We start from the raw sequence: 26,435 nt of genomic DNA on the forward strand, positions 1-26,435 counted from the left end.
TTAATAAACTGTTATTCATTTTGCGAGTTTCTCAACTATCAGTTTCTCATTCAATGTTGAACTAGACGCATATGCTTCTGATTAACTTTTCGTGTTTAATGTGCCAATTTATGGTCGGTGGTTTAATATACCAATTTATGGCCGATTTTTAGAGCATGATTGGATCTGATTGAGATATTTTTTGTTATATAGTATTCGCTCCCAATACGACAATTCGTCCGGTGGGGTGTGCTGCTGTCGTCATGATGATGGTTGACGAGAGCAATGTCAAACTCATTCATGGTTTCAAAACATTCGGAACAAAATGTTTATTTTCACCGCTTACTTCACTTATGTATGAAATTGAATGAGGTCCAATGGTAGAGAATTCATTTATCTACCCAATGGTATTTTTAGGGGCAGCGGAGAATGTCCCGAAGCGTGTTTTATTCCAGCGCAAAAATCGCTCAGGCGCTTACTTCACAACGCAAAATGTTATCATTATTCCGGCATGGGAAAAAGAAAATTGAATGATTTTTTCTTGAGTTTATCTTTTTAACCCTCCAGCTATCAATGTTTTGCCATACCATACATGTTCATAATGAGCTTTTAGTTAACATCGCAACACAACGTTTCTTGATAAGGGTATAAAATCAGCGCTCGACACCTCATCATTTGTAGCGTATACTGCAGCGCGAGGCATTATCACCAACAGCAGCAATCACCAGGTCCTAAGTTCCAGCCACACTCTACTCAGAAATGCAAAAAAAATGCACCAAACAGCGAACAGTATCCGAAAATATTGTCGCACCGCCACCAAACCGGATCGCGCCAGAGAGACTCGCGACGCGCCTCAACTCGCCGCATTTTGAAATAAGTTTTTTAGTGTGGCGCTGCATTCTTACGATTTTTATTAACACAGCGCACTATTCAAATATTAGCTGCGATGCACGGTGCCCGAGAAAAAAATAATTATAAATAAATGTTGGTCTTGATTTCTACCGGATACATAATAACTCAACACAAGCGGCGAGCCGACGAGAGAAGACAGAAGGAGGTGAAAAATATTTTTGTTTTGATTTGCTCCTGGCGGAGGCGTTACACCTTTTTGACAGAAAGATTCAACGTTCCTGCACGGAGAAAACGGAAAACCCATATTTGAGTATTTTTTAACTTACTTTTGAGTTATTTTTCTCTCCCTATTTCATTCGCTCCTTCTATTGTTGTCAGAGAGCGAAGAGCAAAACAACCCAAAAACTGAACCTTAGTGCGTTACCTCAAATTTGAGTAAGTGGCATAGTACTGGAAGTTGAGTTATTTGATCTGCCGGATGAGTGAAAAGAACTTAGCCAGTAGGTATTTTTTCGCATGGCTGCAAATGAAAACAACTTCTACCCCATCAACTCAAAATTAGGTTAACGCACGAACCCCCGGAATTGAGTGGAAGCAACTCACTTTTGAGTACTTCATTTTCTCTGTGTGAAGGTGCAGCATTGAAGCAGCCCGTTATTTCGCCAAAACCTGCATTGAGGTAGCACTATATGCAGCTATAAGTTCCAGCAGCATTAAATGCATTGCCCTACGGGCACATATAATACTGAATGAATGCTGTTTCAAGTGCTCCTTGGTTACTTGGGTTTTCTAAGGGTAAATCCAGAATCAAGTTTTTCGCATTGTAATTTGTAACCAATTGTAGTCAAATTTTTAAAGATCGATGTTTTCCAGAAATTATTAAATGACCTTCTAGGCAGTTTCCAACGTATAAGTATACCGTTTTGTTCCAACAGACTTATATTCCGAACACTCCGTTTTATGACACAGAATGAACAAAGTGTTCGGCATTTGAATCGAAATGTTGTTTCATAGATACTTAAAAATGAAACAACATTTTGAAATGAAATTAAAAATGAAACAACAATAATTACAAAACAATGGAAAATAAACAATTTGGATTTTGCAAAGAAATTTGAGTTTTTACAAATTTTATTTATTTATATTATTTTAATTAGAGGATGTAGATTTCTCTAGGAGCCTTCCTTAGCCGTGTGGTTAGAGTCCGCGCCCACAAATCAAAGCCATGCTGAAGATGTCTGGGTTCGATTCCCGGTCGGTCTAGGATCTTTTCGTAATACAAATTTCCTTGACTTCCCTGGGCATAGAGTATAATCGTACCTGCCACATAATATACAAATGCATAAATGGCAACTTCGGCAAAGTAAGCTCTCAGTTAATAACTGTGGAAGTGCTCATTGAACACTAAGCTGAGAAGCAGGCTCTATCCCAGTGAGGACGTAATGCCAAGAAGAAGAAGAAAATTTTCCTAGGAGATAATTATCTTTGTCTTTGAAGTTTGTTCCGTTTTTGTTCTTCACTTGTCCCGTTTTTATCCGGTCAACTTATGGTCAGCCTATCTAACAGTGAACAATCTGCTCTTCAAATCAGCAAAATGGAGTCACATAAAGCCAAGAGTACTCTGAAAATTATACAAGAGTGAATATTCAAACTGATGAAAGTTTAAATCAAAGCCTGAGCTTACATGATCAACTGATCATATTCTTTGACATCTTTGTATCTCGATTTATTAGGAAAATGTAGACAGGAAACAAGACAAATAGAAATAAGGAATATATGATTGACGAATTATAATTATTCATGATTGTAATAAAAATGTTGAAAAATATAGATATTTAAAAGAGAGATTAGTGCTGAAGAAGCAAAATATTATTCACCCCTGTTCTTGTTTATATTCAAATGCCATTTCGATCGAAAACTTTTTTTTCATTTTCACCAACAATACCAAGTAGGGATTCTTCCACCACATTTAATGATAAAAGATTTTCTGAAGTAGTTATCAACTGGAGAAAGCAATAAAATAATATAGAAAACAAAAATACTGATTACTGTGATGCATCAAAACCCGGACACCTAAGATGATACACATATTCAAATGCTTGCATACGATTGGTTAATCGTTATTTTATTATGTATTACTTTGAGATGATAGCTTTTAGGTTGAAACTTGATAATTTTCACCAAATTTACAATGAATTTAATGAAAATTGAGTTAATTCTGCATCATGTCGTGTCCATAAATCCGGACACATGAATCAAAATCCGGACATCGGTGCATCAAATTCCGTACATTCAAAAAATCGCAGTTGTTCTTAAAAAAAATAAAAACCATTAAACATACCTTGATATCACGATACAAAGATTCATGGATTTGTAAAAATAATGTTGTTCCTCTGTTGGATTATACAGAAACATCATAAAACGTAGGTTTTTAAGTCTTCAAAAGATACTTGTGATGTGTGCATCGTTCCCCCAATAATTACACATAATTTACAAACATTTTCAGTTAATACTATTTAAAATCACAACGGTACAACATTCAAAGAGTTTTCCAGGTTTTCGAACAATTATGATGTTGTATTTCTTTTTGAACTTTGAAAAATTGTATGCTAACACACTGTGTCAGGATTCGAAACCACACATATAAGTATCCGGACAGTCTTCTTCTAGCACAGAATTACATGCATTTCATTAATTTCTTCGAAACTATTGACTTTACCGAGAACAAAATACAAACAAATCACTACAGAACATGAATCACATATGATAAGCACTAACAAACGCGTGATGAATCGCCGAATTACGATGGCGCATTGAGTAGAATTTTTTTGGTTACTGTTAATTTTGAAAGCAAACGCGTCCTACCGGAACCGACTTTTGTTTTTTTCTTTATTAATGTTTTACGAGGCTAACTTGATGTCGATTCATGTTACAATGGTCAACAATAGTTAACATTAATAGAAGGAATAATATTCTCACACTAGAGTGTCCGGATATTGGTCCTGTCCGGATTTTGATTCATCACGGTAACAGTTTATCAATAAATCAGTTGTAATTATGAAAAGTTACAAAAGTTAATTCATTTAATTATAAAATTCCCTATTTGTGGATTTAATTTACTAGCAAACGTTCTGATCCGTGCTCCATTTACGCCAAAAAACGAGCGCAGTCATATCATATTCCTCTAGCGTTCACTAGCGTTCTTGCGCGTCGAAGCAGCAAATGATTTCCACAGATCTCTTTGAACCTCTTTGCTTCGCCTTCAGTATACCAGGTAAGCGCGTTTTCCATATAGTTTGCATTGAGAGAGCTTTGACTCTTTTCTCTTCTCTCCTTTTATCCCTTCTCTACTCCTGCAATATGTCATCGCCCTTAGCCATTACCACTCTGTAGGCGTCACCCCATGGACTAGAATTGGCACTCTCGCATAGGCTATCAAAGCATGCCCGTTTTCGACTCTTGATTTCCTTTTTGAGAGCCAACTTTGCCTCTCTGAATGCTAAAGCACATTTTCTTTGAAGCGTTCAAAATTTCCATCTTTCCCTGTAAACTGAAGTGAACAGTTCATAATGAACGGCCAGTGTTCATGAGTGTGATTTCATCCGCGATGAACGCGACCACCACCCGATCAAAAAGTGAAAAGCGACCTGACGTTTGTCAACAAAACGTGCAGTGCGTTGCGTTGAAACAAACGCTTGCCGAATCGCATCGAATCGAACCGTAAACAGCTTCGAGAGGCTTTCTTATCCTCCTCCTCCGTGCAACCAAAAAAACCGGTCTGATTACAAAACCACATCGTGTTTAGTTGATAGTGTTTCGTACAAGTGGTGTTCTGTACAGATAAGACTCCGGGTGTTCTTCCAGAAAAAGGTTCTCGCGGGAATGTGTCTTTGATAGAAAGCGCGATTCGGAGAAAGTTTGTCCCAGGTTTCGTACTGCTTGGAAAGAAGCACAAAGTATTACGAAATACAATGTCGTCACTGGTGATCGGTTTATCGCGGTTGACGACGCTAGCAGTGAGATCCCCTGCAAACAGGTTTGTGTCGCATCTTCACCTCAGGAATGTGGCCATTAGCTCCAGTGGATGGCACAGTTGGAGTGGGCAGCGACCAAGAATCGACGACAATGGAAGTAGGCATGGGCAGGAGTATTCCGTGGCATCGAGGTTTCAACAGCACCAAAGTGTGAGGCACTTCTACAGGGATGTTCCACAAGAACAGACACCGGACAAGAAGAATAAGGGAGAACCCCAAGACCCTACAGATAGTAGCAGTAAGGCATCACCCGTCGATGGCAGCAGTGGCACAATGCAACAAGAGGAACCGGCCAAGCTTGGCCTATTTGCACGCTTCAAGAAGATGGGCAAGGAGTACTGGTACGTGTTGGTTCCGGTCCATTGCGTGACGTCGGTGTTCTGGTTGGGTGGGTTCTACTATGCGTCCAAGAGCGGTGTGGACGTGATTGCCCTCCTCGAATCGATGGGCGTCTCGCAGAAGCTGATCGATCCGGTGCGGGATTCCAGCCTGGGGCACATTGCGGTCGCGTATCTGCTGTACAAGATTGCAACGCCGGCGCGGTACACCGTCACGTTGGGTGAGTACTAATACCAGTTTGGTCCGTACATAAATGACGTAGCATTTTTTCGCAAGTCAGTTTGGAGCAAATTAACTTGCTGTCCAGAGTATTGAAAAGGCAAATAGGCAGCTATGAAAGTATATTTACCAGACTGTGTTTCAACAGAAACACCTAAAGTTTCAAAAACTTTAGTTTTAAATGACGAAAACAGTTGATGTTTTATACGCCTATGAATGATGATTGCAACTACCCCACATGCCCCATCAAGTCGATCATTACGATAAATAAAAAAGTTAGGATCTCTTTTGAGTTTAGATCCAGGTTTTAAATACGTTTCGGTAATAACTGCTATATGCACGTTATTAGCTGTAAGAAAATTAAACAGCTCGTCCTCTTTACCATTCAGAGAACGAGCATTCCAATTTAAAATATTTAAATTATTTGGATCCATAAGAAAAACGTAATCCAATAACTATTTGATTTGTAAATTTTACACCTACTTGGACTGCTTCAGTCATAGTGGTGGCTTTGAACATTGCATCAATCATTAGACTCAATTGTTCAGTTAGAAAATTAAAATCAGAGGCAGACATATCACTTGAAGTGAGTACATTTGATGATTTCCCATTAGAATCGGTAGACGAAGAAGCTGAGTAGGAGTTACCTGGGGCGGTAGGGTTTTTTTTTCCATTTGATTTGAAACAAATAGAATGGGTACTCATGGAACGAATAGGGGAGGAGTTCAAATTACCTGCTACAATATCGGCAAAGGATTTACCGTGGGTAGATACTGATGAGCAGAGTGATGTTAATGGTTCAACGGTTTATTGGCAAGTGATAACAGAACATAGCTTTAAGTAACTAACTAACTTATTCATAGCCTACTAATCTAGGGTTTGCTTCTTAACACCCCCTCTCAAACCTAGTGCATGGCGATGCTTCTTGAATACATCCGTTGGTAAACCTTTGGTGAATAGATCGGCGACCTGGTCCCCGGTTGGAATGTACTGCACCTCGATTTCTTGGTTTTCAATGCGTTCTCGAACGAAGTTATAACGAATGTCAATGTGCTTGAGTCGTTTCTGGTCCCTTGGTTCTTTTGCTATTTGAATACAGGACTGGTTGTCTTCTTAAATGATTAAAGGTGAATCCAGCTGAACTCCAAATTCCGTAACGAGATTACGAAGCCAAACCGCTTCACATGTTGCTTGGCTCAGTGACACGTATTCCGCCTCGGTTGAGGATAGCGACATCGTTGGTTGCTTGCGTGTAACCCATGTTACTGCGTTGCCGAACATTTTGAAGCAGAAACCAGATGTTGATCTTCTGTCATTTATATCACTGCCCCAATCTGCATCCGCAAATCCAATGAGTGGGACGTCCTTGCTACGATGGTAGACGAGCGAGATGTCTTTCGTTCCTTGAAGGTATCGTACAACTCGTTTGAGGGCTTTCCAGTGTTCTTCTGATGGTGTATTCTGGAAACGACTGAGGACATTCACCGCCGCACATATATCTGGACGTGATGACAACATTAGGTACGTAAGGCAACCCGTCAATTCTCGATAGGGACATCTGTATGGTTCCTGATCATCTTGCAGCTGTACCAACTTGGCATTTGGCTCCATCGGCGTAGAAACCGGTTTGCATAATTCCATCCCAAATCGCTTCAACAGATCGAGAACATATTTAGTTTGATTGATGCATAACGTACCTTGCTTTCTGTTGTGTTCAATGTGCAGGCCCAAGAAATGATTCAGCTCTTGAAGATCAACCATGTCGAATTCAGCGGCCAAGTTCTTCTTGATGTGTGATAACTGTTCCAAGGAATCAGACGCCAGAATAATATCATCCACGTATAGAACAACGTAGATGTGGACCTTTTCTCCGGTGTACGTGTAGAGGCAGCTATCGTACTTCGAACGTTGAAATCCAAGCTTCACCATAAATTTGTGGAACCGCTCATTCCAGCTCCGAGGCGCCTGCTTTAAACCGTATAGCGATTTGTTGAGTTTGCAGACCATCTTCCCCCTCTCAAATCCTGGCGGTTGCTTCATAAAAACAGTTTCCTTCAAGTTACCGTTCAAAAATGCAGTTCGTACGTCCATTTGGTGTAGATGCAAATTCCTTTGAACAGCAACGGACAGCAGCGCACGAACGGTACTCATTCGAACCACCGGAGCATATGTTTCCCGATAGTCCATCCCATATCGCTGCGAGCATCCTTTTGCGACCAGCCGTGCTTTGTATCGGCTAATCGAATTATCGTCGTTGTATTTGATCTTGAACACCCATTTACACGGCATTGCTCGGCAACCATCTGGAAGATCTACCAAATCCCAGGTATGGTTCTTCTCCAGCGATTTGAGTTCCTCGTTGATCGCTAGCTGCCATTCAGGCCAGTCGTCTCGCTTCTTTGCCTCGTCGATCGTTTCAGGAAGATTCTGAATATAGCTTTCAGCATTTAATGCAAACGCTCCGTACAAATGATAATCGGAAAATCTATCCGGCTGCTTTCGCTTCCTTTCGGTTCGTCTTACTGCTCTAATTTCTTCCTGCTCTACTTCTCCATTTTCATTTTCTGATAATGATTCGTACACATCGTTGTCTTCCTCTTCTTCTTCAAGTATTCTTCCTTCCTCAACTACTTCGTTCTCAGCCGGCGCAATTTCCCTATCGGACACTAGGTGATCGGACGTGTAGATGGACGCTAATTTGGGTTTCGGTTCTTCGATGATGACATCCCGTGAGACCACAACTTTTCGCTTCTCGGAATCCCACAGTCTGTATCCGTTTACAGCGTATCCGACAAAATAGCACACCTTGCTTTTGTCATCCAGCTTGCTTCTTTTCTCCTTCGGAACGTGCATAAATGCTTTGCTTCCAAATACACGCATGTTGGACACGTTAGGCTTACGTCCATACCATTTCTCAAAAGGGGTCACTGATTCTTGTAACGCTGACGTAGGACTTCTATTGATCACGAAAACAGCAGCATGTACGGCTTCGTTCCACATATATCGTTTGAATCCAGAATCGTCTAACATTGCACGGGATCGTTCCATAATGGTACGGTTCATGCGCTCCGCAACGCCATTTTGCTGTGGCGTATAAGGCGCTGTTGTCTCCATCACGATCCCTTTGTTTTCGCAAAATTGGATGAAGCCTTCGTTGACATACTCCCCACCGTTGTCACAGCGAACTCGTGCTACCCTGCGCTCGAAATGTGCTTCTGCCATCGCCGAATATTTCTTGAACATTGCTAGAACATCGCTCTTCGCCTTGATCACATACACCGCCGTGAAGTGGGTGAAATCGTCGATGAAACTCACGAACATTTTTCCTCCATCCCAAGCAGCTGGCTGGAACGGACCACAAACGTCGGTGTGTATCAACTCCAACGGACGACTTGATCTAGCTCGCGGTGTGTCTGAAAATGGCAATTTAACCTGCTTCGCTTTCATGCACGATTCACATATTTCGCTTGATTCCAGGTTCTTCTCGATGTCCAGGCCGTCCACCATGTTGCATCGAACCAACTTCGCCAGACCGGAGTTTCCAATATGACCATAACGCCGATGCCACAGAATTCTTTGCGTTTTGGAATCAGTAGCTAGAGCCGACTCGCTTGGTGGAATCAACTCGACGTTAAGCTCGAATAGTTTAGTTCTCCTCGTAGCCGTGCAGACTCGTGAACCATCAATCTTGGTGATAAACGCTTCATCGCGTGTGAAGGTAGTACGCATTCCACGTTCTCCGATTTTCTTCACAGAAAACAGATTCATGGTTAAATCCGGAACATACAGAACATCGTAGACGACGCATCGCAGTTGCTTATCACCCACAGCAGCAAGCATTCGCACTTCCCCAGCATACTCACTCACCAACTGATGTCCGGATTTTGCCACTGTAATAACCACCGGTTGTTCCAGGCGATACACATTGCTGAGGTACTTGCGATCTCCAACCATATGCTCTGATGCGCCACTATCGAGTATCCAGCGGAATTTTCCGCCACACGTGCTATTCAAGTCGTTGATACTTACAAATGCGATGTCATGTTGCGTGTCTGCCGCATTGGCCTTCTCCCTTGGCTTCTTCTTCTGCTTTCCAGACAGCTTTCCTGGATTGTACTCCTGCTTGCGGCCGCTTCCCGGACAATCTGCTCTCTTGTGTCCCGATTTGCCACATGCGTAACAATTGAAATTAAATTTTCCGCTTTTTCCAGAAAACGCCGTGCCGGATTCCGAACGTACTTCAACCAGTTGTCGCTTGATACCTTCACTCAGCAGTCTTGTCTTCACAAATTCCAAAGAACATTGTTCCACTGGCAAGGTTTCTAGCACCGTTATCAGCTGCTCGTAGGACTTGGGCATCGATTGCAGCAGGTTGAAGACTATTACCTTCTCGTCGAATTTAACACCAGCCGACTCCAAGTCACGAACGTTCTTCTCGAAGGCAACGACGTGTTCTTCCAGGGGGCGAGATTCATCGTACCTCATGACCGACATTTGCTTCAATAGATAGAATATACCAGCAACACCTTTCTTCTCGAAGAGTCGCTCCAACGTAGACCAGATTGCTTTTGGTGAAGCCTTTCCCTTGATGAAGTCCAAATGCGAGTCCGCGATCTTGTGGATAAGTATGGATTTGCATTTTGCGTCTTGCTGTCTTCGTCGTTCACGTTTTTGGTCCTTTTGAATCTTCATCTCGGCAGTGTCAGTCTCGTTATCGGCGAAAAAATCTTCCTCTTCCAAGCTTTTCCGGATGCAGTGCGCCAGTCCCAATTCTTCCAGGTAGGCTTCCATCCTAAAGCTCCAGTTCGAGAAGTTGGCTCCGTCGAAGAGGTATACCCGTTGTGTTCTTTCTTCGTCCATTCCGCTACCGATCGTTCGAATCGCAATTCCGTAACCGATACTTATTTCGAAACGAACAACCGTTCCGAATTTTTCACCTTGCGCGTGAAAATTTTCGACTTGATCCGAACTATGCCAAACAAACTACGTTACCAGGGAACCGCGCGACTGGGCCCATAACCTGATGAGCAGAGTGATGTTAAGGTGCTTATCAAAGGAAGCCACACCTCAAATTTTCAAGAGCACAAGACTTGAGAACCAAACAAGGCTCCGCGTTAAAAATCTATCCCATTGGTCACCACCAACAAGCAAGAAAGTTGATTGGCTTTCAACGCGAACGGTTGTCAGGGACTCTCGTCTTGTGTACTTGAAAATTCAAAGTTTGGCTTCGTTTTATAATCACCTTAATGGTTCAACGGTTTATTGGCAGGTGATAACAGAACATAGCTTTAAGTAACTAACTAACTTATTCATAGCCTACTAATCTAGGGTTTGCTTCTTAACAGATACATTCGAAATTGAAAGATTCGAACGGCTACCCGACGGATTAAAATTAGTTTGTGAATGAGCATGATTATAATCTTCCTGATGGGTATGATTCCTAATCAAGCGATCGTTAACTGAAAAATGAGCATTGTTCGATACTCTACCAGGCAAATTCCGGAAACGACCGTTATCGTAACGGATATTATCTTTCATCTGCCTGGCACGAGCCTCAATGACCCTTTTGCGTGAAGGACAATTCCAAAAATTGGACTTATGGTTAGCCCCGCAATTACAGCATATGAATTTGGTGGTATCTTCCTTCACTGGACAGACGTCTTTGGCGTGAGAAGAACCTCCGCAAATCATGCATTTAGCATCCATGCGACAATTTTTTGTACCATGACCCCACTTTTGGCACCGACGGCACTGAGTGGGGTTCTGGTAATTTCCTCCAGGTTTCTGGAAATGTTCCCATGTCACACGGACATCGAACATAAGTTTTACTTTTTCTAAAGCTTTAATATTATTTAGTTCTTTTTTGTTAAAGTGAACTAAATAATATTCTTGAGAAAGCCCTTTCCGAACAATGCCAGATTGGGTTCTCTTTTTCATAATGATTACTTGGACTGGGGAAAATCCAAGTAAATCATTTATTCCATTTTTGATCTCTTCAGGTGACTTATAGTCACTTGAGAGACCTTTCAAGACAACTTTGAACAAACGTTCACTTTGTCGTCATAAGTAAAAAATTTGTGCTTCTTCTCTTCAAGATGTTTGAGAAGAAGTTCGATATCTTTAAGAGTTTCCGGCAAAACGCGACAGTCTCCTTTCTTTGCGATTTGGAAGGAAACCTTGATTCCCCTAATGGAGTTCAAGATCTCCTGCCTAAATCCCCCAAATTCGGAACAACTGACTACGATAGGCGGCACTCTTTGCCTCCTCACTTGAATCAAAGAGCCTGGGCTAGAGGCTGCTTCGATTTGGTGTTCGGAAAATTTGTCTAGAGCATCGAACTGATTGCTCATTTCGATACAATTATTCATTTAACCCTTGGAAGAAACTTCGCATTCCGGGGAAGCGTCCTTTCTTCCATTCTTGCCACGTGTAGTGACAGTTTTAAAACCCACTTTTTTGGAAGGAAGTAGTGAATTCAGAGATTCACCCTTCCTTTTGTTTGTTGTTGATACCATGTTTAATTAATAAACGAAAGAAGACGTGACCTTCGAGAGGTTTTTTCCCAAGACGGTGTCCAAGAAGGATTACCACCGCTAGCTTTCGCCAACGGGTCCAACGAAAAATCGAAGGCACGGGTCCTAACAAGGATCGTAAAGGGATCAATAGTAGAAAATAGTACTGAAAAGTACTGCTTTAGTGGCACTGAAAAGTACTGTTTTTAATTATAGCACTGGAAAGTACTGTTTTATTGCTTTAGGTAGTTTTTAAGAAAACTTCCAAGAGCAGAGGGAATTCGTGTACGCACAGCACGAAGGTACGATGCGCACTGAATATTATATGTAGTTATTTCTTTGATCGCTTTGTGATTCTTCCAATAACCTCCTTGGGACTTCCTATTGGATTATCCCGGAAACCCATCTTGGGTTGTTATGGAAATCCTCTCAAGATTCTTCTGTTAAATTTCCCTGGAATTCTGCCGAAAATTATTTAATTATTGCTTTCCAGTGGAATGGGATCTATTTAAAAAATCTGGGTTTCATCTGGGTTCGGGGATCCTCACAAAATTTCTCAACCGAAATTAATTTTGATATTTTCCTCGTAATCCTTCAGTATTTCTACCGTGAAACTCTTTGAAACTTCTTCGAAAATCCCTCTGAGATTTTTTCAGAAAAATGTCTTAGATTATACCTATTATTCTGGAATACTCTCGGAAAGACGCCTGAGACTATAATAAAAAAAAAAACTATTATTCCATTTCCCTTTCTTCCGTGCAAATTATTCGGATTCTTTCGGAAATTCCTCTGGGATTCTTTTGTAAATCCCAATGGAATTCTCCCAGAAATCGCTGTGGAATACTTCCGAAAATCCTGTTAGGATGTCGTTTTTTTTTAAATCGGGGATTTTTTTAAATACTTATTTATGGAAATCATCCAAAAATTCTTCTGAAATTGTTTGGAAATCCTCCATATATTCTTAAAGAAATCCTTCTTATATTCTTACACATTAATTGTTATTGATTTTTTTTTGATTTATTGTTTCTGCCTCAGATAATTTTGTATCCAGAATTTTTCCGAAAATTCCTTCGTGATTCTTTAGAATTTTTTTCTAAGATTCTTTGAGAAAAAAACGGTGATTCTTCTGGAAATTCATAAGGAAGTGTTTTTGATATTTTTCGTGATTTATCAGTGATTTTCTTTGGAAATTTTCTTAAATTCTTGACGGAATCTTCTGAAAATCCCCCTTAAGTTCAAATGGAAATCCTTCAAAAAAAAAAAAAAAAAACCGTGCAGCCACTGGGACTTTTAAAAAATACCTATGAGATTCTTTGATTACTGATTTTTTTTTTTCTGAGCATCTTTTGAAAGTTACTTTTAAATGGTTCCGGATATTCTATTTGAAATTATTCCGTCAATCTTCCTGGATTTCTTCTGGACATCGGAATTATTCTGGAAAATATTCATGAAATCTTCTGGATGTCTGTGACTTTTCTTTGAATCTTCCAGGGATTCTTGCGAAATAACTTCTGGGGTTCTTTTGGATATCACTGTGAAAAACATTCAAAATCCATTCGGAATTCTCATGAGATTGTTTCAGATATTTACGAGAATCCTTAAAATAATTCCTTAAGAAATCTCCCTGATAATATTTTAGTGATTTTTCTGTGGTTCTTCTGTAAATCGACCTGGTAGGAGAGTGCTGTGCTGTTAGTCCAATCAATTTTTATATAATCCATAGTCCATTGCTCTTGCGGTGGTTCGTTTTGCCGTGTTCCTGAGTCGTTTGAGGCTAGATGCCTTCGAAGATGGTCAGTTTGTCTCAGTCAGCATCTGATACTGACGGCGGATGGATGTGTTCCCCAAAGCACGGTCCTCCATGCGGTGTTTTCTGGTGGCTGGACGCTTTTTTTTTGTGCAGGGGCTGAGAATCGAACCCATGATCTTCCGCTTATGAAGCGAAAGCGTAACCTCAAGGCTACGGATCCCCTATCATGCATTTGTTGACGCCCTGATATAATCAGAGCTGCAGCAGTAGACCCAGGCTTTGGAAAATTTAACGATCATTGCCATCATTGCCGATCGAGCCATAATTTCAGCTTATTTATTCGCCTGCATTCACACAACACGCATGACATTTATTGTCCGCGGAAGATAACGAGCCATGAACTAAAGCAAGACAGACACACACCACCCACTGTTTGGCCCCGATCAATGTGTGTCAACCAGGCTTGAGAACTGTGATCACAATTTGCCACAGTTCATCGATTCTGCCAGTCAACCAAAACACAAAGCAGAAGCAGCATCAATACCATCAGGTGTTGCGCTGCCAATAGGCCTATTCAAATGACGTCTCAAATCAGCTGATCGGGAAGCACTTTGACATTTCTTCTATGAAAATGACAGGCCCGTGTTAGCACCGGTCCTCCACCGATGAAAACAAATGCATAGACGGATCTGTCACATGAAAAGGCCTATGGTTCACACACTGCTTGACTGTTTTTGTCTCTCCACTATGACCGTTTTCGGGCAGCCATCTCGAGGTGAATGATTGAAAAAAATGTAAAATAATTCAATCGCTAATATTTCGCTTGTGTTTTCAACTAATTGATATCTATTAGCGTTAACAGCAAGAGCACAATCATTCCGTTGCGATACATATAAACAATTTCAATTTCATGCTGCCTTTATCGAGCAAAAATGCAAAACCCCGAAATCCGGAAAAATCGAGTCATTTCGCATTAGGGTTTGAAAAAACGTTGCGAAGAAGAAGATTACAGTTTTGAAGAGCCGTGACATTTTTTTTTGTTTTGAACGGTCATGGTTTGCTTCGGATTTTGATGGTCGTGTAGAAAAATGTGAATGTCGAGGTGGTAAATGTTGGCTACAGTACATTTCTCATCCCTGGTGTCAACACTTGTAACATTCGCTGACCCACACTCATTCTGATCAAGAAACAGAGGCGAATATCTGTTATTTTCGGTGCTATGTTTGCAACCAAATGGGTGTTCAATGGTCCAATAGATTATAGTTAGGTTGTTGAAGGCTGCATTATCAGAAAATATGGAAGTTATTACCAAGTTTAAGAAAACCATAAATCCAGCCTCCAAACACCGCGCATACAATCCCATTGAAAAATAACGAGCAAACATCTCTGGTTCCCACTGGGAAGTGGTTCCCACTGACAGCTCAATGTTTGTAAACAAATAACCGTTTGAGGAATAACAATCGATGATGCGCCATCATCTTTTTCTTCTCATCAATCTTTTTCTCAGAAAATTTTCTTTTTTCCGCAAAACAACAGTTATTCGTACAAATAAACGGTTACAAACTATTGGATTGCAATACAGCAAGCCAATTTGGGTTGATGTGATTAGCTAGAAACACATTTTAGTATTGGAGGAAAAATTCCCTTGTATGATTGGGCCAATGTACGTTGTTGCTCTTGAGTTTCATGCTGACCACGAAAACATGGCTGCCTAGCACCGGGTTGCATAAATCACCCGAATGGCTCGATACTATGGACAAGTGCACGTGTTTACCCGTTGACGTTTGAGCGGTGCCGTGTTATTTATGTGGCCATGGCAACGAGTGAACTTGAAACCGCTCAAACGTCAGATTAGTGAACTCGTGCATCGGTCCATGGACCAATGCACGAGTTCACTTATTTGACGTTTGAGCGGTGCCGAATTCACTCGTTGTCATGGTCACGTAAATAACACGGCACCGCTCAAATGTCTGATAGTGAACTCGTGCAACGGTCCATACTCCCGTTTGATTTTGCTGGGAACAGCTGGTCTTTGTTTATATTTTCCACCAGCACTCTTTAAGTAGTATTGGTGATATGAAATGTGTATGTACACGAGCGCAGAAACCACTATGATTAGGGCCCAAAAAAATAACACAAATTTTGTCGATAAAAGCGCTTAAAACCCAATTGAAGCATGCAAACAGATGATATATCTTCAAGCCTGATTTGCTGCTGAACAGGAATCGCTAAAGAAATTTCTCGCCGATTGCTTGCAGAAATTTTCTACAGCGACTCCTATTTGAACTGACATTTCTTTTCAACTGCGTACTGCGATCAGAAAAAAGCGCATTCTTGAGCGATTCCTTGCAGAAATTTCCCATGCATCAAGATAGGCCGAGAAATTACTTGTCAGCAGCGAATCAGGCTTCATACAGCACTTTTGGATTGAATTTCCATCAACTATATAGCATATAGCAAAATTATAGTTTGAAGGTTTAACGAGCCACTTATATATTTGTGATGGGGTTGGTGGTCTAATGGCTACCGCTTTTGCTTCATAAGCAGAAGGTCATGGCTTCAATCCCAGACCCGTCCTTTTCCTTGTACTTTGTAGTTGTATCTTTCACTTGCTTCTATCCTTTAAACTATCACACTCAAACTATTCGTTCGTTCATAGCAAACGCTAGAACCAGAGACGGGAAAGAAGCCGTTTCCTTATGTTTTCATTGTAGCACGCCTTACCTTACGCCTGATACTTGGGCGCAGTCTTTCAAACCAAACAGCAAGTCATAAAATTACCATCCCTACACTTTCCCGCATGAACTGGCGTAGATGCAGGGTGTCGTGACGTAGGGTTTGATTTATCGGTGGAAGTAGATTTGATATTTTGATCAGTGCTTAATGAAAAAGGACATGAATAAATCTTCGTTCGATCTCTTCAATGACAAGACAATTTTTATGGTACAGCCATTCGCTGCAATTTCCCAAACAAGACTGCTGACACTTAGTATTTCATCGTCTACTAACATTTTTCAAATAACTTCAATACCTAACATTTTATTACAGTCAAACCGCCATGAGTCGATATCTGAGGGGACCATAGACTCATTGAGTTGTGGAAACCAATTCTTTGAAAAGCTGTTTAAAGGGACCATCGTACTAACCACACACTTAAATTATTTCGCCGACCTTAGTACCTAAAACGTTTCGCCGAGAACTCAACAGCTGAGATTTCGATAATTTTCAATGCCGAATCTCGATACTTATTTTACCGAGATTTCGGCGAACGTTACCGAGATTCGGTAAACGCTTTACCGAGATCTCGGTAAAAGTTTTACCGAGAATCGTCAAGTTATTACCGAGATATCAGCGGTTGGGTTCTCGGCGAATACGTTTAAGTGTGCATGAAATTTTGTTTTTAGCAGAGTTGGGAAAAGTTCTGAGATTCACACTACAGTAGGCAAGCGTAGCGAATCACAGTCACCGGAGCCAGTGAAACTCACGCGTATCGCTGCTGTAGGCAAAATGCCTTGAAAATAGCAAAACACCCGTTGCTAAGGGCAACCCAAGACTACTGTAGAACCTGGTCACTAAAAAGTCACTATTTCCAGCAAAAAGTCACTAAAGTCACTTTTTTTTTTCAGAAAAATGGTCACTAAAGTCACTATTTTTGCGATCTGATGATAATAAAATTGCAGGCTGGGTTAGCTTTTTAAATACAAACAGCAATAAATGGATATTTCTTATTGTAAAGACAACTATAGTGTGATTTGGAAATCAAAGCGTCAAAGTGACTGATTTTCTGGAAGAATTCAGATGAATAATCTGTAGACATTTCCAAAGGAAAATGTAAAAATTTTCTGGGAAAAGTTTTGGATAAGTTTCTGACAAAACTCGGAAGGCAACTTTGGGATGAACTTTTTAGCCTAAATATTTTAATATATTTTGGCGCAAACCAGGACCAATATTTGACAGATCTGCTGAAAAAATTATCAGTGAACTTTCTGCAGTAATCTACAGCTATAGAAGGTATCCTAAACCTATCTTATTAAAGTACATTATCAAAATTCCTCCGGAAGATAAGCATTGAGAAGAACAGCCAAAAATATCAAAAAGCTTGTCAGAAACTCGTCCAGGACGACCAGGGGCAAGTACCGTTCTGATTTATATTACGGACACTTAAGGCTTCAGTGATCGAAACACATATAAATTTAATCGTTCTGTACAAAATTTTAGCGTAATCAGGCCTTGCAAACACTTGAATTTCGAATGGTGGGTGATGATTTGGATTCCAAATCTTTGATTCACTTTAATCAATAAAATAGTTCGGCCTTTTCATGATTTTTATTCCGGACACAACCACACTTTTGCTTCATATTCCGGGCACTTTGATTCGAATTCCGGACAGCTCTTGAAAAACACAATCAGAATAGTCGAATCAATAATTAAACGCACTAAGCCGTAAGAAAGACGCCAAAACTAGTTGAACATTGTAAATTTTCATGGATTGCCATTACAAAGTAGAGTGTCCGGGATTCGAATCAAAACGGTACTAGTTTTGCAAGAAATCTTTTCAGAAATTACATTAGAAATTCAAACAAATAAACTATACATTTTTCCATTGATTAACCTTTATTGCTGTTTTTTTCTATGCGATGTTGGTCAACTCTTTCCATACAAAAAACATGTTTTTGTAGGGGAACTGTGGGTAAAATGAACAGGTTTGTGTTTTACGGTAATTATGCAATAAATCTATGCAAAACACAGCACCATCCTTAATCCTATGACTAAGAAACTATTTCGACAACTCTAGCGTGATCTAGAACTGTCAAAAGCTAGAAAAGTAAACAAAAACAAAGTACGCCTCATACGATGTAAAATTTCACTCGTGGAATTTAAGGTTTTTATGACTAAAATCATCAATGATCTATTGAACTGCGCAGCACATCATATCTTTAAGGTATTTATGATAAGACGACGGAAATTGAAAGTATTTTTATCTTCTGAATTCTTTTTTTTTTTGTTTTTTACAAGGGGGAAATCTGCAAACAGATCCCCTGAGAAGATAACTCAGGGAATGCGGGGATGACGCACCAACGACGACCCGCTAAAACCAGCCTATGCACTGTGCATGAGCAATTCATTTAGAATTGCTCAAGTGGTGAACAGTGCATCGACATGACCCTTGGACTCAGACCCTCATCTCCCCGGAACCACCTTACGGTATTTCTTCGGGAAGGGACCAGTGCATATAGCACAACACGTGTAGCAGAAGTAGCCTAGGCAAACTGCTTCTCCTAGCCGACTTAAACAATGTTACAAGGGACCAGCCTCGGCAGGGCTAATCCTCTGCAGCCAACTCTTGGTCGGCGCGCCATAGACGCTGCAATTCTAACATAATGTGAGTGACAGCCGTAGTTACTGCATTCCAGCACTCGGCATCCGCGCACATTCTCTCTATAATATTGTCGGGGGACGTGTCCCCTCCGCATGTAGTGAGCATGCGACCTCTCACAACAATGAAACGGGGGCAATCGAACACGACATGCTCCGCTGTTTCCTCTACACCAGCACAATTGGGGCACGCAGGAGATTCTGAGTGCCCGAACCTATGCAGATACTGTCTATAGCAACCATGTCCTGACAGAAACTGCGTCAGGTGGAAGTTCACTTCCCCATGGCTTCTACCATACCAATCTGACACATTTGGTATTAGTCGATGGGTCCATCTACCCTTAGTGGAGTTATCCCATTCCTGCTGCCAGCTTCTGAGCGTTTCCTCTTTACACGTGTCGCGGACTCCTCTGGTACCCCTTTGGTTGAAGCATTGAACATCTTCCTTGATGATGAGCCCGATGGGCGTCATCCCGGCTATGATGCACACGGCCTCTTTAGATACCGTCCGGTATGCACTTGCTACTCTTAAGCACATTATCCTGTACGTGCTTTCCAACCGCTTTAGGTTTCTGTTCGTTCTAAGCGCTTTTGACCAGATTGGTCCTCCATACCTTAGTATGGATAGCGCCACGCTTGCCAGCAGCTTGCGTTTGCTGGCAATTACAGCAGAGCTGTTAGACATCATCCTCGAAAGCGCCGCTATAGCCCTAGATGCCCTTTTACAGGCATATTCAACGTGGCTAGCGAAGCTCAGCTTGTCATCGATCATTACCCCAAGATGCCTAAGGGATCGCTTGGACTCTATGGTGCAATCACCTACCGAGATAAGCGCCCGTTGCTCGGACTTGCGGTTGTTGACCACCACCACCTCAGTCTTGTGACGGGCCAGTCCTAGTTTCCTAGACTTCATCCATTCCTCAACCAGGGAAATAGAGTGCGCTGCTGTCAACTCTACTTCCTCCATCGATTCACCATAGACCACTAGGGTGATATCGTCGGCGAAGCCAACAATCTTAACACCCGTCGGAAGGGGCAGCCTAAGTACGTCATCGTACATCGCATTCCATAACAGCGGGCCCAGGATTGAACCTTGAGGTACTCCCGCGGTAATTCGAACGCTTTTCTGCCCCTCCTCTGTGTCATACAGTAGAATCCTACCATTAAAATAGCTTTCTAGAAGCTTACACAACTGCACCGGTACCTTGAGGCGGTGAAGCGCGTGTGCTATTGCTTCCCAGCTTGCGCTGTTGAACGCATTCTTCACATCCAGAGTGACAACCGCGCAGTAACGGATGCCGCTCCTTTTATGCTCGATTGCCACCTCAGCTGTTTGAACGACCGACTGGATGGCGTCCAGAGTAGATTTACCTTTTCTGAATCTAAACTGGTTGTTGGACAGGCCGTCCGCACTCTCCGTATACGGTACTAGCCTGTTGAGAATCAACCTCTCCAATAACTTGCCCGTCGTATCTAGTAGACAGATAGGTCTATACGCCGACGGGTCACCTGGTGGTTTCCCCGCCTTTGGTAGTAGCACCAATTTCTGTCGCTTCCATACATCCGGGAAGATTCCTTGATCAATGCAGCGTTGCATCGTGGTTCTGAACATGTCCGGATCCGTGTTCACTGCCGCTTTTAAGGCAACATCTTCTGAATTCTTAGAACAAATGATTTGATTATGTTGATTATTTGGGGGTAAATTGAACCACTCGAGATGGGGGTAAGATGAACACTTTGGTAGGACGATTACTACCGGATATCATTTCAGATTCCGAGAGTTTTCCGGTCGCAACTAAACGTTCCATTGATTCCGGAATGTCTGTGAGATACGCATTGATCATGTACTAGATGCCGAGAAACATGCCGCAACCCGTTCAATTTGAATGGTGTTCATTTTACCCCCAGCAGGTGTTCATATTACCCCCGTTACATGTTCATTTTACCCACATGTTTGTAACATCGACAATGTAGAAAGAAATTTTCAAAATTATAATAATGTTGATAAAATTATATTTCCATCACTCTACTTCAACTTGTTACATTGCATAAACATCCTTCTTCAATTCTGAGCTATTGAAAAAGAATCTGGCAGCTTCATACACAAGAAAACATGAAAATTGCTTAGGGTGTTCATTTTACCCCCAGTTCATTAGGTGTTTGAACATTGTTTGACTGATAATAATTCATCAATGGACCAATGCACGAGTTCACTAATTTGACGTTTGAGCAGTGCCGAATTCACTCGTTGCCATGGTCACGTAAATAACACGGCACCGCTCAAACGTCAGATAGTGAACTCGTGCATCGATCCATAGTGATATCAGTGGCAGTTCGCTAACGTCAAATTCACTTGTTCATGAATTTCAGCAACAAATCTGGACAAACATTTCAAAAGGGCACATCGACATTGGTAAACAATGGCTTTGCAGAACGCTGTTGAGCCCAATTCTACTCGATCACGTTCACCAATACCACTATCAGGAAAGCTAACACTAATCTTCCTGATAGTGGTGTTAGTTTGCATGGGCGGGCTAAAAAGGGCTCAACAGCAACGTTTCTGAAAAAAGGCTCAAGACCTCTTGAGACCTTTTCAAATGTTTGTCCAGAAATATGCGATTTTAATCGTTTGTCATTTTCAGGGTCGTATATCAGACAAAACTTAAGGTTAGTCGCTACTGAGTTATATAATTGTTTTCAATTATTCATTTATCGCATGAGCAAATGAACGGATTTACAAGTTATTCAACAATTCCAGGATGAAGGCAAGACCTTCCTCTTTCTCCCAATGGTGATAGTTTTAATCTCGGTCTATTCATTTGCTCAAAAACAACGAGTTACACACTTGGTTACCAATGGCTTTTAGGGCGAGATCACAAGTTATGCAAGATTTATTGAAACGTTCAGTTGAAATATAGATATTCTAAATTTACGCATAGAATATTTGTTTTTAATTCTTTATGCACGCCAGTCTCATTTGTCTCGAGTTCGTCAACAATAAACTGTATTCTAGAATTGTTTATTTAGAAGAAAAGTGGAATTTTACGAAAAATTTCATCACAAATTTAGCCTGAGTTTCTTTTTTTTTTGTTTTTGAATTTTTATTTCCGTCAGGTTTTTTTTTTCAGAATGTTCTGTAATTCATTCACGATTTTCATCACAATTTTGTCTACAACCAACAATTTTCTTTCGATTTATTCCACTGATTTGTTAAGAAGTGCTTCAAGTAACACGTTTAGGGTTCCGGGTCATTTGGCCGAATGCCATTTGGCCGAATGCCGTTTGGCCGAACGCCATTTGGCCGAAAGGGTCATTTGGCCGAATGCCATTTGGCCGAATGCCGTTTGGCCGAAATTGAAAACAAAAGTGAACTACAGTTAGCATGAATTTATGATAAGTTCCAATGAACTTAGTCAGCTTATTCTTAGAAAAGATAAATCATCATTGATATACATAAGCTTTTTAGTATTAGTTGAAGAAACAGACAGTGCTGAAAGATCCTAAATGTAAGCAGTTGTTCACTTCGATGCCAACGGTAATAGCTACCAGCAGATGTTTTGGCATCGCGTCTGTAGTTAGCTTTTGACAGTAATTAAAACGGTTTATTCGTTCTTCTGCTGGATCGGCTTGCTTCGATCTCTCGAACCGTACTAAGTGAGATATGTCATAATTCTGGCACCAACAAGTCTTGGCTTCTTCTTTTCAATACGGAGAAACAGTTTGCTTTACATTGACGTAAGTGTTCGTCGAGTCGTTAATTACTATACTCAAGCAACGGTGCAGTTTTCAGTTCTAATGTTGTAATCTTAATCTTGGAAGAGAATAACACCTCACCTAAGTTAACCCTTGAGCTAAAACAATATGTTTTGAATAAAACTTATTATAAGCTTTAATTCCAATAACTATGAAAAATATTTCTCTCTTGAAAGAAAAGCCTATGATCAAAAGAAGGAAAAATCTCTTATAAAAATTAAAGCAAGTGTAATGCATATAATCATTCCATCCGTACAACTACAAAGAACTACCGATTATTTAAAGAAGGAAAAAATCCCAATTAAAATATAAGCAAAACTATTACCGATAGTTATGAAACCAGTATAACTCGAAAGAATAGCCTTTTTTTTAAAGAAGGAAAAATTTCTGATGAAATTAATAAAAACACTTGAAACCTTATTACACCGTTGGTAATCCAGTGGCGATTCAATCATCACCTCAGAGTCTTGACGCGAAGTGTGTTGTTCACAGCTTCGTCCTGAATTAAAGGTTCGATGTTATCAGCTCATATAGTGGCAAACATGACGTCCTGTCACATCATAAAAATCGACATATTAATTAGCTTATCAGTTATTGGGTCACGCTTATGAATCCTATACATCAGCATTGTAGCATTTTTTTTTTGTTCATGATTCGGCCAAACGGCATTCGGCCAAATGACCCTTTCGGCCAAATGGCATTCGGCCAAATGGCGTTCGGCCAAACGGCGTTCGGCCAAATGGCCGGACACCCTATTCCAAACTCTTCAAAAAAATTTTGCCAGTAAGCTCCTCATGAACAGGAATTAGCTTAAAATTATATCACGAGTTTGTTTTCCGGAGTTCGTGTATGTGATGGTTTTTGTTTTATAATTCATTTGATTGAAATGTGAAACATAAAACAGTAACTTATATCAAGTTAATGTTTGTCTCGTGAAAAAAAATACGATAGGTCAAATCTTCAATTCGCCATCTTTTCGACAACTTATGGCAATCAACTTTTATACTGAACAGATAAATGTTAAGAAATATTTCAAATTAGGGATGATACACAAATTATGTCACGCTAAATTTCGACTTTTTGACCCCCCCCCCCTTTGTCACGTTTTTTGTATGAGTCCTTCAAACATTTTGTAAGACTTGTCACGCTTGGCTTGACCCCCCTCCTTTGGAGCGTGACGTAATTTGCGCATGACTCCTTACTGCAGTTCTTCACATTCTAAATTCACCCAATATGTAGATTGGTTAATATACACATAGAATATATTTTCATTTCTAGTCATTTTATGGCTAATTGTTGTTGTTTTGAAGTCACTTTTAGGTCACTTTTTGGTCACTATTTTGATTATTTTGGTCACTAAAGTCACTATTATTTTGCTGCCTGACTGCTACCAGCCCTGAACATAGGCTACTTGATGAGTTTCACAATTTTGAACTACTGTATTAGGAGAGCCACGTTATTTTCGCAAAAACTCAAGCCTACTACTATTACCATTCCCAGCACTGGTTTTTAGTATGGTTCCATGAGTCGATATCGAAGCATGGAACATCGAATCATGGAGTTTTCACAGTAGTTTCTAACATACCCACACATACATACGCACATTTCTAGTATAAATAAAAGATCTATGCGTAGTCGTCTTTCATGTCGAGCACTCGACATAGAAGCAGTCTGCAGGTGAAATAAGCCTACACACTTACATTCGGAAATCGACCTCGATAGAGTAGATCACATTCACATGATAGAGCTGCATTCATTTACCCGTTTTAGTTGATTCAAAACATAAGAAAAAGAATTCATTTTCCTTACTATTCCAACTCCCATACACCTAATCTGGCCAGGATACTCCTGATTTGGCCACTCTCATTAGAAATTAATGTGATTAGCCATTTTAGGAACCCAAGCTAAATCTGTGGCCGAAACTGGTTCTGGTGGCCTATATTGACAAACGAGATTTTGAAAGCGAAAAATTGTTTCAGCTCAGTTTAGATATTTTCCATGCATAATATGGAATGAAAGCTTGCGTTTGATAAATTTGTAGTATAGATAGGGCTTCCCATTTAGTTTGAAAAAATCTCTTAGGCTGGCCAAAACCGGTGCTACCCTAGTGTTTTCTTGAAAAGAATAGGTTTCGAGAATTTTTAGAACACTGAGAAAATGTTTCACATAGGTGCTGCTTTATATCAAATGTACATTGTTTACATTTGGTTCAAATGGAATACATCTTTCAGTTTGTGGAAAATTTTAATAAATTAAAAGTGTGACATATATTGCCCTTCCAGAGCGAGTAGAATTCACAAGGAAAAATACATTCAAATGTTGGATCTCAATTGTTGGATTGATAAGTGGCGAACTTCGCCAAGGGCTCTAAAAGCGACTCACATGAAGATAAACTATCGAACTATTTCAGCAAAAGGAAAAGTGTGTTAGTGTCCGGAGCATTCCATTGAAAAAAGCATTGACAGAAATTTAAAACATATTTTTGTTGTACAGTGCAAGATTGGTTTTTACAACGTTTGTTTCAAACTGTTTTCTTTTCCTGACTTGCAATATAATTGTACTAACATGTGAATACTAATGAGCTTGAGGAGAAGGGGCAGGAATTGATGATGTATTAAAGTGGCTTCCAAAGTAGACCGGATATAACCCTGCATTTACACAAGTTTATGCGGAAAGGTATAGGGGTGGTAAATTTATGGCAGCGAGGTTTGCTGTTTGGTTAGCAGACTGCGTCTGTATCAGGCGTAAGAAAATATTAGTTGTTTACAGCACTCCCAAAGCCCTTATAGAAGTGTCCACAAAATTTTTAAATTTTGACAACAGATTGAATACTAGAAGTGATTCAAATTGTCCTGCAATTCGGCACCTAATGATCAAACGAGTCTTCTATAGTCTATACTCATCGGATTCTTGTAAAATCCTTTCATTTCTATCAAGAAACCGTCATTATGACCTGACGTAATATAACGAAGATTCGCCAAGCTTCTCTGAGGGAATTCAAAAGTACTTCCTGTTTCTTGTTTGAACCTTAGATAACTCTAAATTTCTCATTTTATATACACTACTTCTACTTTGAATAATTCTGACCCCTCTTCTTTCCCTTCCCCAGGTGGTACCACCCTTTCCATCAAATACCTCGTCCAGTGGGGCTACATCAAGCCGATGCCCTCGAAGGCCAAGCTGGTCCAGATGTACAAGGACCGGAAGGAGAACCTCCAGGAGCGCATCGCCGAGAAGAAGCAAGACTTCCACGACCGCAAACAGCAGCTGGCCGACGCGGGCAAAAAGAACCTCCAGGACACGATGAAGACGATCAAACCGAAGAAGGACGTCCCGGAGCCCAAGTAGCGGCGGGCCAGAGCGGATTCAGACCGGCTTCGGGACACCTGTTAGGATGTGTTCACACATCCTTCGCCGTGCATTAATCGTAACTACGTACTGTATAAAAAGATTTGTGTAAAAGTCGTACCACGTGCTAATACAAAGTGCTACCCTAGTGTTTTCTATTCTTGAGATTGTTAATCATGCTTCGTTTAAAATTTATTTTTGACCAAAAAATAAATATTTAAAAGAGACAAGGTTTTTTGTTACGGAAATGGAGATTTCTTTCTTTCACTCGAT

At 40.6% G+C, this 26,435-nt stretch overlaps 1 protein-coding gene across 1 annotated transcript; it reads left to right on the top strand.

Moving 5' to 3' along the window:
• The first annotated feature begins 4,483 nt into the window (after positions 1-4,483).
• Positions 4,484-26,389, top strand: LOC5575230 (uncharacterized protein C18orf19 homolog A). Its single transcript, XM_001655586.2, has 2 exons — positions 4,484-5,424; positions 25,924-26,389. The coding sequence occupies exons 1-2, from the start codon at positions 4,803-4,805 to the stop codon at positions 26,160-26,162; spliced, it is 861 nt and encodes a 286-aa protein (XP_001655636.2). The 5' UTR covers positions 4,484-4,802; the 3' UTR covers positions 26,163-26,389.
• Positions 26,390-26,435: the final 46 nt, after the last annotated feature.

Source organism: Aedes aegypti, chromosome 1, assembly GCF_002204515.2.
Source record: "Aedes aegypti strain LVP_AGWG chromosome 1, AaegL5.0 Primary Assembly, whole genome shotgun sequence".
Classification (NCBI taxonomy): Eukaryota; Metazoa; Arthropoda; class Insecta; order Diptera; family Culicidae; genus Aedes; species Aedes aegypti.

What these genes read in the sequence shown, in the direction of transcription:
- LOC5575230 (XM_001655586.2), top strand. Translation starts at nt 4,803, where the DNA reads ATGTCGTCACTGGTGATCGGTTTATCGCGGTTGACGACGCTAGCAGTG. An exon ending in GCGGTACACCGTCACGTTGG is followed by an intron (nt 5,425 to 25,923) that starts GTGAGTACTAAT and finishes TCCCTTCCCCAG; the next exon opens with GTGGTACCACCCTTTCCATC.